The following is a 13,233-nucleotide window of genomic DNA, read 5'->3' on the forward strand; positions in this document are numbered from 1 at the left end:
CGACCTCGAGAGAGAGAGAGAGAGAGAGAGAGAGAGAGAGAGAGAGAGAGAGAGAGAAAGAAAGAGTGAGTATCCAGAGTGTACCACGACGAGCAGCAGGAAGCAAGATGCTGGGTCGAGAAGCCGAGACAGGGGGACGACGAGACGCAGGTAACGATACATCATGATATTTCCAGATGTGTGGAATCATTTATTATACAAGATCTTTCCGATTATAATGGACGTTTGACGAGTTTACGCGCGGAATAAGGAGATATCCCAAATGAAATTTAAGCCGGCATTCATAGTCCATCATTTGACAAATTATAGCGTGACAATTACAGCTTCGTGAATCTCGAATTATTTGTCAATTTGTACACTGAGAAAAAAGCATCTAAAAATAAACAAATATTTATTGAGTACTATATTAACATATTTACTTAAATCAAAAATCTTCAAATTCCTATTTCAAAAATAACTAATCGACGATGTCTTATTTATCTCTCTGATTGACTACGGCTCGTATTAATAGTTATTACCTCAATTTTTCAATTGAATCGCGATTATAAATACAAGTATGATATATGTTATAATTATGCAAGAATGATCCAATCCACATGAAGTACATCTCGAGAAAAATGATGATGCAGATTTGATTCAGAAAATATAAATAGCACTCAGGTTCTTTCTACACAACAGTTCAGGAAATCAAGCAAGGTCAACTTTTTCTCTTTAATTATATTTATTGATAAGTTTAACCTTTAAAAAAAATATGTAAAGAAGACGCAATTAACAAAAATGACCCAACTAATAGAAAATAAAAACTCCATTTTAATTAATTTTAAAGCCCATAAGGCTGAGATCTTCTTCGTTTTAAATAGATAAACATATAGACTACCAATTATATATATTAACAAAAAATAAAAAATCATAATTTTATGAGTTGGATTATTTTTGTATAACAGCCAATTTACAACTGGAATAATTTAGATGTAACTTCGAATAAAAATCTGAGTATCTCACATGAAACAAGTTTCAGGTGACGGCTATTGATACGAGCCTATGCAATGTTTTTAATTTTACTCGACGTTCGTTTGTTACCGATCACATGGTTTAAAGACAGTTCTCGACGCCACGAGTGTACCGAAAAAACAATACTTCACTTTCATCAGATGCTGTCCTCTCGGATGCTACACGACGCGTCGGTGATGTGCTCGTTAAATCAGAACAGTCGTCGCGTCACGTCACGCGAAATCTCACAGGCAGCGGCGAGACACGGCTTTGTAAAAAAAAAAAAAAAAAGAATCCGCGAAAACGAAATGCCCGTGCGCAACATAAATCCGCCATGAGGCAGAGCTTTTTTGACAATCCGATTGATCATGTTTTTGAAAATGCCTCCGTGCGTTTTCCGGATCGTTAATGTCTGAAAGGGAGCGATGAAAAATGATCGTCCGAACGCCGTATCGACGATGTACGGTGAAAATCGCGTGAGTGTCGATTATGATGTCGGTCTCGGACGCGAGCAGCTGCACATTTTTTTACGCGGCCTCCTGTTATGTGCACTTCGCGTTCCACCGTAGCCGCGTTGACGTTGTGACTGCCCGAGTCGAAATTTTGATGCTACTTTGACGCTCTTAAGAATAGTTTGCGCCTACTTAGACGGTTTATAGAAGCTATGTGAACACCTGGCACCCGACTTTTGAAAAAATAATTTTTTTCTACGTAAAAAGTTAGCATTTTGTTTGTAGTTGTTTGTAGTAACAATAATTTCAGTTGTGAATCTCTATTGAAGCTTTAACTCCTACATAGAATATATGTATTTTATAGAATTCAAGGTTCAACATAGGGTTAAAATTTCGACTCGGAAATGAGTGTCAATATCGTCAAAATAGGTTTCACCTAGGTTGTAGATTATCTAAGTAGGCTCAAACTATTTTTAAGAACTTCAAAATAGCGTCAAAATTTTGACAAGATAGTTAAAGGTTCAAAAGAGAAGTTAATGGTTATCAATATCGTCAAAGTAGATTTTACCTAGTCTATAAACTAGGTAATAATCGAGTCAAAATTTTAATCCTATGTTGAACCTTGAATTCTATAAAATACATATATTCTATGTAGGAGCTAAAGCTTCAATAGAGGTTCACAACTGAACTTACTTTGCTTCTTAAGATCCTACTATAATACAACCTACTTTGACGCTAAAGAAAGCGAAAGCGGAAATTTCAGACATCATTAGGGTCAAAGTAGAAGTAAATTATACCATTAGAATTAAACCTACTTTGCCATCTTATCTCCTACTGCGGTGTAAAATTCAAAGTTCAACAGAGTCAAAATTTTGACGCTACTTTGAAGCTCTTAAAAATAGTTTGAACCTACTTAGATAATCTACAACCTAGTGAAACCTATTTTGACGACATTGACACTCATTTCCGAGTCGAAATTTTAATATGTTAAACCTTGAATTCTATAAAATACACATATTCTATGTAGGAGCTAAAGCTTCAATAGAGGTTCACAACTGAACTTACTTTGCTTCCTAAGATCCTACTATAATACAACCTACTTTGACGCTAAAGAAAGCGAAAGCGGAAATTTCAGACATCATCAGAGCCAAAGTAGGAGTAAATTATATCATTAGAATTAAACCTACTTTGCTATCTTAGCACCTACTGCGATGTAGAATTCAAGGTTGAACATAGAGTAAAAATTTCGACTCGGGTGTTCGCCTCATGATGATTCCATTGCGCGTGCATACCAACAAAAATTTCGCGGGGATCATTTGAAATTTTTTCTATCTCGTCACCCTCACTCACCCTTTGCTGCAACCGCGCTAGTCGACGGATGCTCGCTGGTCATCCTGTCGCTTGAATATCCACCGCCGCGCACATTTACTCCCTCGAGGGCGTCCCACGCTCTCTCGCTCTCTCTCTCTCTATTTCCACGTCACATCATCCGCTCTCTGAAATACATTAATTAATTCAATATAGACAATTCAATATAGACAATATAGACAATTCCAAAAGGCACAGGTCATTGTCATTGTAAAACGCGGTTATAACGCGAACAACATAAACTCTCCAGTGCAGGCGCGTAGACCAATGTTGTTTGTATATCGCTAATCGGAAATATATCTCTTTTCCATACGTAGTTTTCATTGTTTATGCTATATGCTATTTTTGTAAAAAATCTATATATTTTGGCATTGTGTGTGTGTGTGTGTATGTGTGTGTGTGTGGAAGACTTGGAATTAATACGACTATTTTGAAAGTCGAATACAATGTGTGTAAGCTTTACTTACGGACACCGAAACATATTCTACAAGGGTAGATCACGCGCCTACTAGAGGATTAAACAGAAGAACAATCGTATATGATTAAAAGTAAAAAAAGAAAAAGGAATGAATTGCATCACGAACCGAAGTAAACACAGGGGACTTTACAGGAGAAAATATTATGGTAAAAATTACGTTCAATTATAAGTTTTTCTACAATATTTTTGTGAAGCTGGACTATATTGAAACTGCAGTAAAAATTAATCCAGAATTAAAAAAAATGTGTTATGATTTTTACTAAAATATTTTCCCCGCGGCAAGATTGATTCGACGGAATACGGGAAAGAGACTCGCGACGGCAATTCGATAATACCCGCGTGAGAGATGATTTATCGCGTCGCGCTCGTCTCAATATTACATTTTAACTGGCGACAATTAGAGAACCGAGAGACACGTGTTGGACCTTCCCCGTGACACACCGGAATTTCTGTTTGGCACGCGGCGCGAGAAGGAAGTCCGCAGAGTTGTCATCTGGATATATTTATATCGTATATCGACCGAGGCGCCAAGACGTTGCAAGCAAAAACGAGAATCACGACTCGCGGGGATTACGTGAGAGAGCCTGAGAAGATGTCGCGCGATTACCCAGCCGCGCATAATGCAACTTCAACTACGTCGATTCTACAACGAGCGAGCGATGATCGATGACACATACTGAATCGCGCTTTCTCACGTGTCCGTGACAATTTGGATATCGTTCAGATAACAGGTTCATATAGCTCGTCTTTATCTTTGTATAGTTTAACGTGTCATACATATGTTATTTTCGGGAACACATGTGCACGCTCGTTTATCTAAGAACAGCTTACTAAATAAAAGAACATTATCTATGAAAATTAGCACTTCCGTAGAGACAGTATCAGTTTAGAAAAAAAAAGAGCAAGAAAGGGAGAAAACAAAGAGAGAGGGATAGAAAACGGATAAAAAGATCTTTACATTTGTTTTTAACCTCGACTGAGGGGGGGAGGGGGGGAGAGACATATGGAATCTTTTGCAATATTTACGACCCGTTTTGCAGACGTTGAACACATTCCCGCGCGCAGACCACCGCAAGAGAGAAAAATATTTTCGAGGACGCGCGTCCACGCAACTCTCCTTTACTTCGTCTTCATTTATAACTCGCTCTTTTCTTTTTTTATGTGCATAAAGAGGACGCGTTATTTTCAGCGCCGCGTGCGCACCGACGAAACGAGAAGGTGCCGCGTGATAACGCGAGAGAGAGAGAGAGAGAGAGGACCCGAGAAAGATACCGCGCGTCGGCTTTCTTCTTCTCCGTCGCGATATCAAACACGGACACCACCTCGACGCTGACCCACTTGTCGGCGCGTACAATCGAAAATAGAACGAAGCGGAACAGATCGGGACGGCGCGAGACGACGAGGAGGAGGAATCTGTCCCCGGATCTCCCGATGATCGTCGGGACTTTCCTGACTTATTTACGCCGCGACGAATCGGGCACGGCCCCGAAGAGACGGGTGGTGTGCAGGTTGCTATCCCCAGAGAGGGATGAGCCGCGCTCGGTAATCTTAGCGGACTATTAATTGAGCGGACCGGCTGGGTCACTCGCCGACGATTCGCGTTTGAATCTTTCCCGGACATTGTGATCGTAGTCGTGCCACGAATTTCGTCTCGGAAGTCACCTTCGCTACAAGTGCACGCGCGCGCCAATACATCATGCCGTGTAGACCAATTGAAATTACCGTGGCAACTGCTGGTAATACGATAACCTATCAAGCTCGCGTATCAACTCTCTTGAAGCGAATCAGACAAAATTTGTCCGACTAAATCAGCAAAAGGAGTACTCAATTATCCGATTTCGCCGATATTCAATGAACATTCGCTGATTTTCAATTGAAACATTCCTATTTTATTGCTCATTTCGATCAGTGGAAGTAAAATTTCACTGCAAAATATCTGCAGTACACAAATTCGTTGACATTATGCCAAATCTGACTCTCTAGCGATGTAATTAACGGCTTTCACGCGATTTGTGTGCAATGATACTGTGATTGCAAATTACATCAATAATAGGTCGCTGCTATTAACTGAGCAGTCTAAACTGCAGACTGGACTATTGATTAAAAAGTCACTACTATCAATAGATTTTTTTCAGCGAGACTTTATTGAGTGCAGAAATTGCAGAGGTGCAGTGCTATACTTATAACTGAATCACCAGTCGTATATATAGAGAGAATTTTTAAAAATCATAAAATCTTGTAATCAAAGAATAGATCGACATTTTGTCATAACTATTTTTTCATTTCACATATGTGTGCTATCTGTATTCTAAAAACTGAAATGTGCTATTAAAAGATTTGATATACTTTTAACAAAATTTACTACTTAAATTTACTACACTGAGAAAAAAGATGAATTTTTGAGAAGAAAATTTATTTGTGCGGGATGTAAAGTTTATTCACACACAGAAATAAAATTTTACTTCACAGAAATAAGTTTTATATCCCGCAAATAAATATTTAAATATTTTTTCTCAGTGCACATTCTTTAATAAAGAATGGATTTTTTGACAGTCTATTCCTGGACTAAAAACATAGTAAAATTAAAAGGAATTTATATGACAGAAAACTATAATATTCTCTGCGCACAAGTATAATAGTTCAGTGATTCCATCGATTATGCTTTAGAGAGCGAGATCCAACTTTCTGCGTTTGTGACAATAGAATTAACGGCGCCCTGCGTGATATGTTTACACACTATCTGTGTTTACAAAGTACATAAATAATGAGAACAGTTACATAAGTACTGTATTTCACGGAAAAAAGGTTTGGTTGAATTAACCAAATATCTGATCGAATATGAACGATCCAGAAATTCCGATTGAAGTAACCCGAATTCTGTTTAAGTCGACCAAAAATCTTGTTAACTTAAACAGAATTCGGGTTATTTTAATCGAAATTTTTGGATCGTTCATATTTGACCAGATATTTGGTTAATTTAACCAAACCTTTTTTTCCGTGTTCAGTGAGAGATACACCGACTGTAGCTTAGAGAAGACAGTCGAGATTAACTTAATTTAATTAACTTAATTAATTAATCTCCGCGTATATATCGTTGTGCAAAAATTTTCGCGCAGATGAACGAGCTACGTTCGGTCGAATCGCGCCTCGATCACCAACAATCGCGACTGTCGATTCAGGAGACACGATGCATCGTTAATCGCTCGCGTTGGACCTGTCGGCGACCCCGATTTTCGCAGATCGTGTTTCGTCCCGAAATCCATCGCGAATAATTTGCAACGAGTGACACGGCTGGGCTCTCGCGAAAATATTTCGCGGTCGCAGCAACTCGATTTAATTACGATCCGAACATGGAGCAAACTAATAATCGACGATCGCGCAGTTAATACGGACCGTCCGTCCGTAATAATTTGATGGTTTGCCTCTGTGGGGACGACAGCAGTCAGTAGATTTGCGCGGATTGCACGACCTGCTCGCCGCGACACAGAATACCGTCGCAGCGAGATTCGACAAAGAGAAGACAGAGAAAAATAAACAAATGAGTGCGAAAAAAGGGGGCCACGCGATGTCTCGCAACGCGGCACTGGCCGGCGTTGTGTTTCGCGACCAGCGAAAAAATTTTTGTCGCGTCGCGCGAAAATAAACCGCGCTCGATCGATTCCGGGCGCGTAAAATGCATGAAAATCTTTCCGCCGGCGTATTATAACTTATGCGAATGTCGAGGTGACAATTTCGCCGTTTTCTCCCCGTTTTCGACCCGCGAGAGAGAAAGAGAGCCTTCAATAAATCCCGCTCGCCGTTTAATCAAAAGAATCGAGTTACGCTGTGTGTGACGGCTGACCCCGTCGATTACGGATTTGCGCATCGATTCCGCGAAAGTTAAATAGGAATTTTCACCGGCAACACAGAGAGAGCGATACGCTGATAAATGATCAACGATATTTCGTAATAATTTTAAATAATTCCCTCGCTTCCTCCTTCCCTTTCCGTCATGTTATAATATTCCATATATAAAATTTTCCGATATCGGCTAAATATTTAGCATATATTATATAAATACGAGGTAGCAATTACCATTCTTCTCTAATCTCTCTGATCCAGTAATAGTTTATTTAAGTGACTTTAATCGGCGGAACTCTTTTTTATCGATAGAGAACTCTAGAACTCTTCGGGGGGCAACCAGTAGCCCTATTCTGTAACTCGTTATTGGAGTTAACGACAGTTTCGTTATCGTTGCGCAGCTTTTGTATACCGTAGAAAAGCCGCGCAACGATAACGAAACTGTCGTTAACTCCAATAACGAGTTACAGGATCCTAGCACTGAATTTTACTCAATTTTTTTCAAATTTTGAAAAAGTGGGGCCAACTTTACAGACGTCTATTTAAGCGATCAGTTTGCCGCACAAAACAGCTCAACTTAACGCGCGAGGATCTCCGCGCGGCGAAATATATTCTGCACGTGTCTTCTTGATATTGACGAAAAAAAGAGATAGAAACGGGTAATAATTTGTCGTTCGCCTGCAACTCAACATGCAACAATAACGATTTATTGATGGGATGTAATATACGCTCCACGCGCGAAACCGTGAAAGTCATAAAAAATCGCGCACTTACCCCCGAGCTAATGGATTGCTGTTTGCGAAACAGAGGGGCCAAACGGCGGGGTTTTTATGGATGAGGAGCGAAATAACGCTTTATCAACGCGCAGTCCATTTTTCAATACGCGAACTGTGTCGGCCCGCTCGATAAAACTCTAATAATACCCGCAAAATAAATATTTTATTTCCGATGGCGCGTGTATACTTCACAGTTGCACGGTTTTGCACATCGCCGTTGTCACCGCGATATAAATAAACGCGAATAGAATTAAAGAGAGTGACAGACGGATAGGTAGAGAGAGAGGGAGGGAGGGAGGGAGAGAGAGAAAGAGAGAAAGAGGGAGAGAAACAAAGAGTGAAAACAGAAATAAAAACGACGAGAAAAAATTGAAACTGGTTATTCAACGCCAAGCGGCGTTGCATAATTATGCGATGCCTAATCAAATCCGCAACGTGATCATCTGCTCGTCGATCTCGAATTTGATCATCGCGATTACCCTTGCATTATTGATCTCGTTTTGCGCCTATTCGTGCCCATCACAGCCGGCTGTGTCGCGAATTTTCGCGGAGTTTCGCCGGCGGAATTTTGACTTGGAATAATCGCGCGGCTGCATATTTGCAACGACTGCATACACGTTTATCTCCGTCTCCCTTTCTCTCTCTAACGTTAGTCGCTAGTCGAAGAATCTGCGCAATATGTCAAGTATGGAGAAGAAAAGAAAAGGAATTGGCGGAACGGTCGCGTTCACGTTACACGATTTCGTCGATCGCGTCGTGAAGACGCACTCGCGAAAGATAAGAACTTCTCGGACTTCTGAAGGCTCGTCTGCGATACGCGGAGTATGCTTGGCGTAAATTGGAATGAGAAATCAAAATAATTTCTTTTGTTCTTGCCTCCAACTCTCTTACGTCGGAAGTATTTCTCTTAGTCCTAGAACCCTAAAAATGTTAAAACCCCATCAAAATGTTACGTGAACACTAAACGTGGATAAATTTTACCCCTAGCCCATTTTCATTTGCTCATAGCTTCCGCAAAAATGATCAAAGCCCAATGCTTTTTTTATCGGCGTAAAAGCATCGAGGAATATATTGATGTCGCGATTCAGTTGAAAAAAATTATAACAACATGTTTTTAAGCGCGGTAACGCGTAACGTTTGAAAAGTTATTCTGGATTAATTTTAACCATATTTATTATTTTAAAAATAAATGAGAGAAATATCTTCGGTGTAAGGGGGGGGGGCTGGAATATACATTGAGAGAAGTTTCGCTAATTTAACAAAATACCTACAACATGCTGATATAGAACAGCAAATTAGCTCGTAGTAGAAACAAATGATGTGTTACTTTCAATTTGCTGCTCTGAGCAACACTTCAGTAATGGAGACATAACTAAACTAACCTGAATATAAACGGGAATAAATGTGATTTGTATCTCAGGCGACGGCTGCGTTTAGCAGAGAAAGCTGCTTTGCAACCGTTAAAAAACTTGCGAATCTGACTGGTACATGCTATTAGATTCAGCCAAGATTAAGAGCATACACCAGCCAGATTCACTAATTTTACTATAGTTGCAAAGTAGCTTTCTCTACTGAACGCGGTCTACGTATGTTTGTTAAAACGACAAACGATGATAAATGATTCGTGACGGTAACTGTTCGATCTGCTTCCCTGATCACTAAACAGCAAACGTGCCTACGTTATAACGAAGAGATTGTTCTGAGTGTAAAGGCGTGAGTGTGTGTGTCTGTGTATGAGAGTGTGTATGTATGAGAGAGAGAGAAAGAGAGCGCAAAACAAATTATTTCTATTTCTCATTCGAACTTACGTCAAGCTTACACCACGTGTTGTAGATGAGTCTCGATTCTTCGAGCAATAAACGCGACGTGTCGTGCTGATAATCACATCACCATTATCACGAACAAGCCGTGAGGATAATTCTCGCTTTGCGCGCCACAGCATCGAGAAACGTATCGAGATTACATTTGTGTCAATGAATATTTACACGATTCTCCTTCTTTCTTTTGCCATTGACGTAGTTTGCGTAATAACACCTGATAAAACAGCATGATCTCGGCACCGGCATCGCCGATTGCCGATACGATAATCGCGCTTACGACACACAGCCGGTCCAATCGAACGCGCGCGACTGAATTCGGCTGCATTCTCGTCGCGCTTCGACTGCAGTCCTGCTTATTTATTCATGAAAATAATAGCCTGTCGGCTACGCGCAATTATGCACGCGCGCAGTTCCGCTTTTTACTCGCGACGTAAAACGACGTGTCACACGCCGCCGGGATAAAACGCGCCGCCGAGACCACGACATTTTCGAAGCGAAGTTCGGCAAAAGGAGGAGGAAGAGGAGGAGGAAGTAGCAACAAAACGAGAAGAATGGTATTTTATCGGTCTACCACACGGAATTAATTCTCTCAACTTATTACTTAATAAAAGCGGGATTTATTTATAACCCCGGCTTTCCTATAAATTCTGACCTATAAGGATATTAAAAATAACGTCCGCGTGCGCGACGCGAATAAAAAAAGATATAAAGGTGAAGTCCACGCGCCGCCGTTCATGATGCGACGTTAGTGCCGGACTGCCGCCCTCGTGATAGCCGGCATTAATGCTCCGCGGTATCTACGTGATAACGTGCAAAAAGCGCGTCTCGCTTTTTATTCACGTAGCGCGTCGCGTCGCGCGCGGATCTACCTTTTCGCCACACAATTTTGTCTAATGCACAACAGCACACACCAGAGCTCATCTATCATATCGCGCGTATTCACCAATCTTTTTTAATTAGTATCTTGAAATTTATTGCGAATATCGCAAAAAAAGAACGATATGCTTTTATGTTCACCTCAATCTACGTTCCCGCATTGCGAAGACGAGTCAGAGATTCTGTAGAATAGTTTCAGCAAAAGAATTAGAAGTTTTATGTTTGGCGCCGCGACATTGATGTTCTGCTGGATCCTTCCGGAGGACATATTTGCCCCAACGATAATGAATAGAGCAAATAGCTGATATTCTTCGAATAGCTAAAGAGCTGTTTATTCAGTTGAATAAATTTGTTCAATTGAATAAATTTATTCAATTGAATTATCATTAACAGTGGAAAAAATACATGTCCCGGGATATGTATTTAAATACATGTGTGTTCCGTTAGTAACGAAAAGGTCAAGAGAAGAAAACAAAGCAGAAGAAGGGAAAACAAGAAGGAAATAAAAGTCGACGATTAAATGATTAAATAGCGCAATTATCCACGAGATAGCGAACGAACTTCCGGCGAGGCAAGAGAATCGCGTCTTACGATCTTCCACGTCGGAACTCGTCTCGAGGATCTTACGAAACTCGCGTGTACGCGGCCACCGGTGTATTTTCTGCAACGGTGTATTTTCTGCAACAGTGTGTGTGTGTGTGTGTGTGTGTGTGTGTGTGTGTGAGCGCGCGCGCATGAATCCCGACGCGACATTTTTAGGGTCGATTGGAAATTTCACGGGGCTTGTCTCGGAGATGCTCTTTCTGTCGCAGCTAGAACTCAACACGTTGCCTCGCGCTCGATGGAACGAACGTTAAGGCTCGCCTATAACACGCCGAGCAAGCTTGGTGTAAAGGTTGGAGTAAGAAGTAACGACAGTTTATTTCGTTTATACTCGGAGAGATCGTAAAGTCAGAGCACCAGTCGGTGAACCGATCATGCGTTTATTTCCTTCGCGTGAACTCGTGAAAAATGAAAAGTCTCATTGACGAATTTGATAAAACTTTTCATTTCTTCGCGGGTTTACGCGAAGGAAACAGATACAGACTAGTGATCGATTCATAGACTAGTGCTACGACTTTGAGACGCAACTGCGATCGCAGAATGCGATCCCTGACTCCTTTACACCGGAAGTACATCTCTTATTCAAGAGAAATACTTCCGGTGTGGGGAGCTGGATTATAGACGCGTAAGCGAAATAAATCATTGTTATTTCTTATTCCAATTTACGCCAAGCTTACTCCGCGTGTTGTAGACGAGTCTTTAAGGGGCGTCTACATTGGAAGTAAATAGTAAGAAGTAGGAAGTAAGAGAAAGAAATTGACCAACCCAGTCGAATGTGAGAAGAATAATCAACTATGATTGGTCAATTTCTTATTCTTACTTCCTACTTCTTACTTCCAATGTAGACGCCTCTTTACACACAGCCGATTTCACTTGTTCTTTGCGTTACTTTTTTTTGGAGGGGGAGGGGATAAAAATAAATGCAAAGTATTATTTGTGAAAGACGTGCCTTCAGTCGATTATTCGACGACCAAATGACTTTTGCCAATTAATTTCTTAAGTGGTGTGCTCGGAAAAGTTTCGTGGTGAAATGTTAAGTTTCTTTTAATTTACTTAACTATTGTATTGTATTTTTATCTCGCGTGGCAACTTATATAAATATTTTAGATTTTACTTTCTTTTAAAAATATTCTTCGAAGAAAACAGCAATAGAGAAAAAAGAAAAAACCCGCCCTGTGGGGGTCGAATCGCGCAGTCATTTCAAGTCCCTACTGAAGAGATTGAACCACGGTTTACATACACACATACATATATAGTTCGACCTACACATCTGTACATAAGCGAGTGACCTACGCTCTATATAATGTGCCCCAATTATTATGGATAACATGTTATAACACAATTTATGTAGCAGCATTAAATTAGTGGCGTCGAATTAATCGAGTTAAATTCTACCGACATGATACTTTTTTTTCCACGTGTCAACAATTTCGCTCTCTTTCTCCCTCCCTCTCTTTCTCTCTCTCGCTAAATAAAGATGTTATTCTTGAATGTAAGTGTTACCTTATCCGGAGTGTTTTCCTCTCCGATCTCGAGACGTTTCAAAATCATAATCATTGACCCCACAGAGACGTAGCGCAATATTCATATTTACGTTTGCATCGCTTACGAAAGGTCAGTTGCTTCACCATGTTTATCTCGGGGAGAGTGAGCGGAGAGGGACGCGTCATGGTGAATATCGATAGGACGAGAGAATTACGACGAAGTATCGTTCGCAGTTGCGCGCGATCCCGCGTAATTTTCCGAGATAGTAACAGAGCGATCGCAAATTCGAAACGCGGTGGCGTTCCTCGAACTTCGCGGATTCGTCTGTCTCTCGCGGAGGGTCCCCACTTGCCGCTAAAATTACGCGCCGTCGAGGCGACACGCACAACGTGTGCGCTGCTCCGTCCGTTCCGCGTGTACTCGTCGTCGTCGTCGTCGTCGTCGCGATTATCCACGACACGCCGGCGATCGCACGCGGCTGCAGCTCGACAGTTCGCGCGAGATCGGTGACGGTGTACATTGATACTGTGTTGCAGCGTACGTGT

The 13,233-nt window shown here is 40.9% G+C and overlaps 1 protein-coding gene across 6 annotated transcripts in view; it reads right to left on the reverse strand.

Moving 5' to 3' along the window:
- LOC116853599 (histone deacetylase 5) overlaps positions 1 to 13,233 on the reverse strand; it is a 138,003-nt gene that overhangs the window by 122,470 nt on the left and 2,300 nt on the right. For 5 of the 6 annotated variants that reach the window (XM_032834813.1, XM_032834805.1, XM_032834821.1 and 2 more), the window contains one exon: positions 2,793 to 2,938. In XM_032834813.1, the coding sequence (XP_032690704.1) occupies positions 2,793 to 2,835 (43 nt within the window). In that variant the 5' untranslated portion in view covers positions 2,836 to 2,938. Of the gene's footprint in view, positions 1 to 2,792; positions 2,939 to 13,233 lie in introns of those variants that run through there. The other variant, XM_032834774.1, reaches the window with a different exon arrangement.

This window comes from Odontomachus brunneus, unplaced genomic scaffold, assembly GCF_010583005.1.
Source record: "Odontomachus brunneus isolate Ranch 3 - 2012 unplaced genomic scaffold, Obru_v1 Obru_scaffold_006, whole genome shotgun sequence".
Taxonomy (NCBI): domain Eukaryota; kingdom Metazoa; phylum Arthropoda; class Insecta; order Hymenoptera; family Formicidae; genus Odontomachus; species Odontomachus brunneus.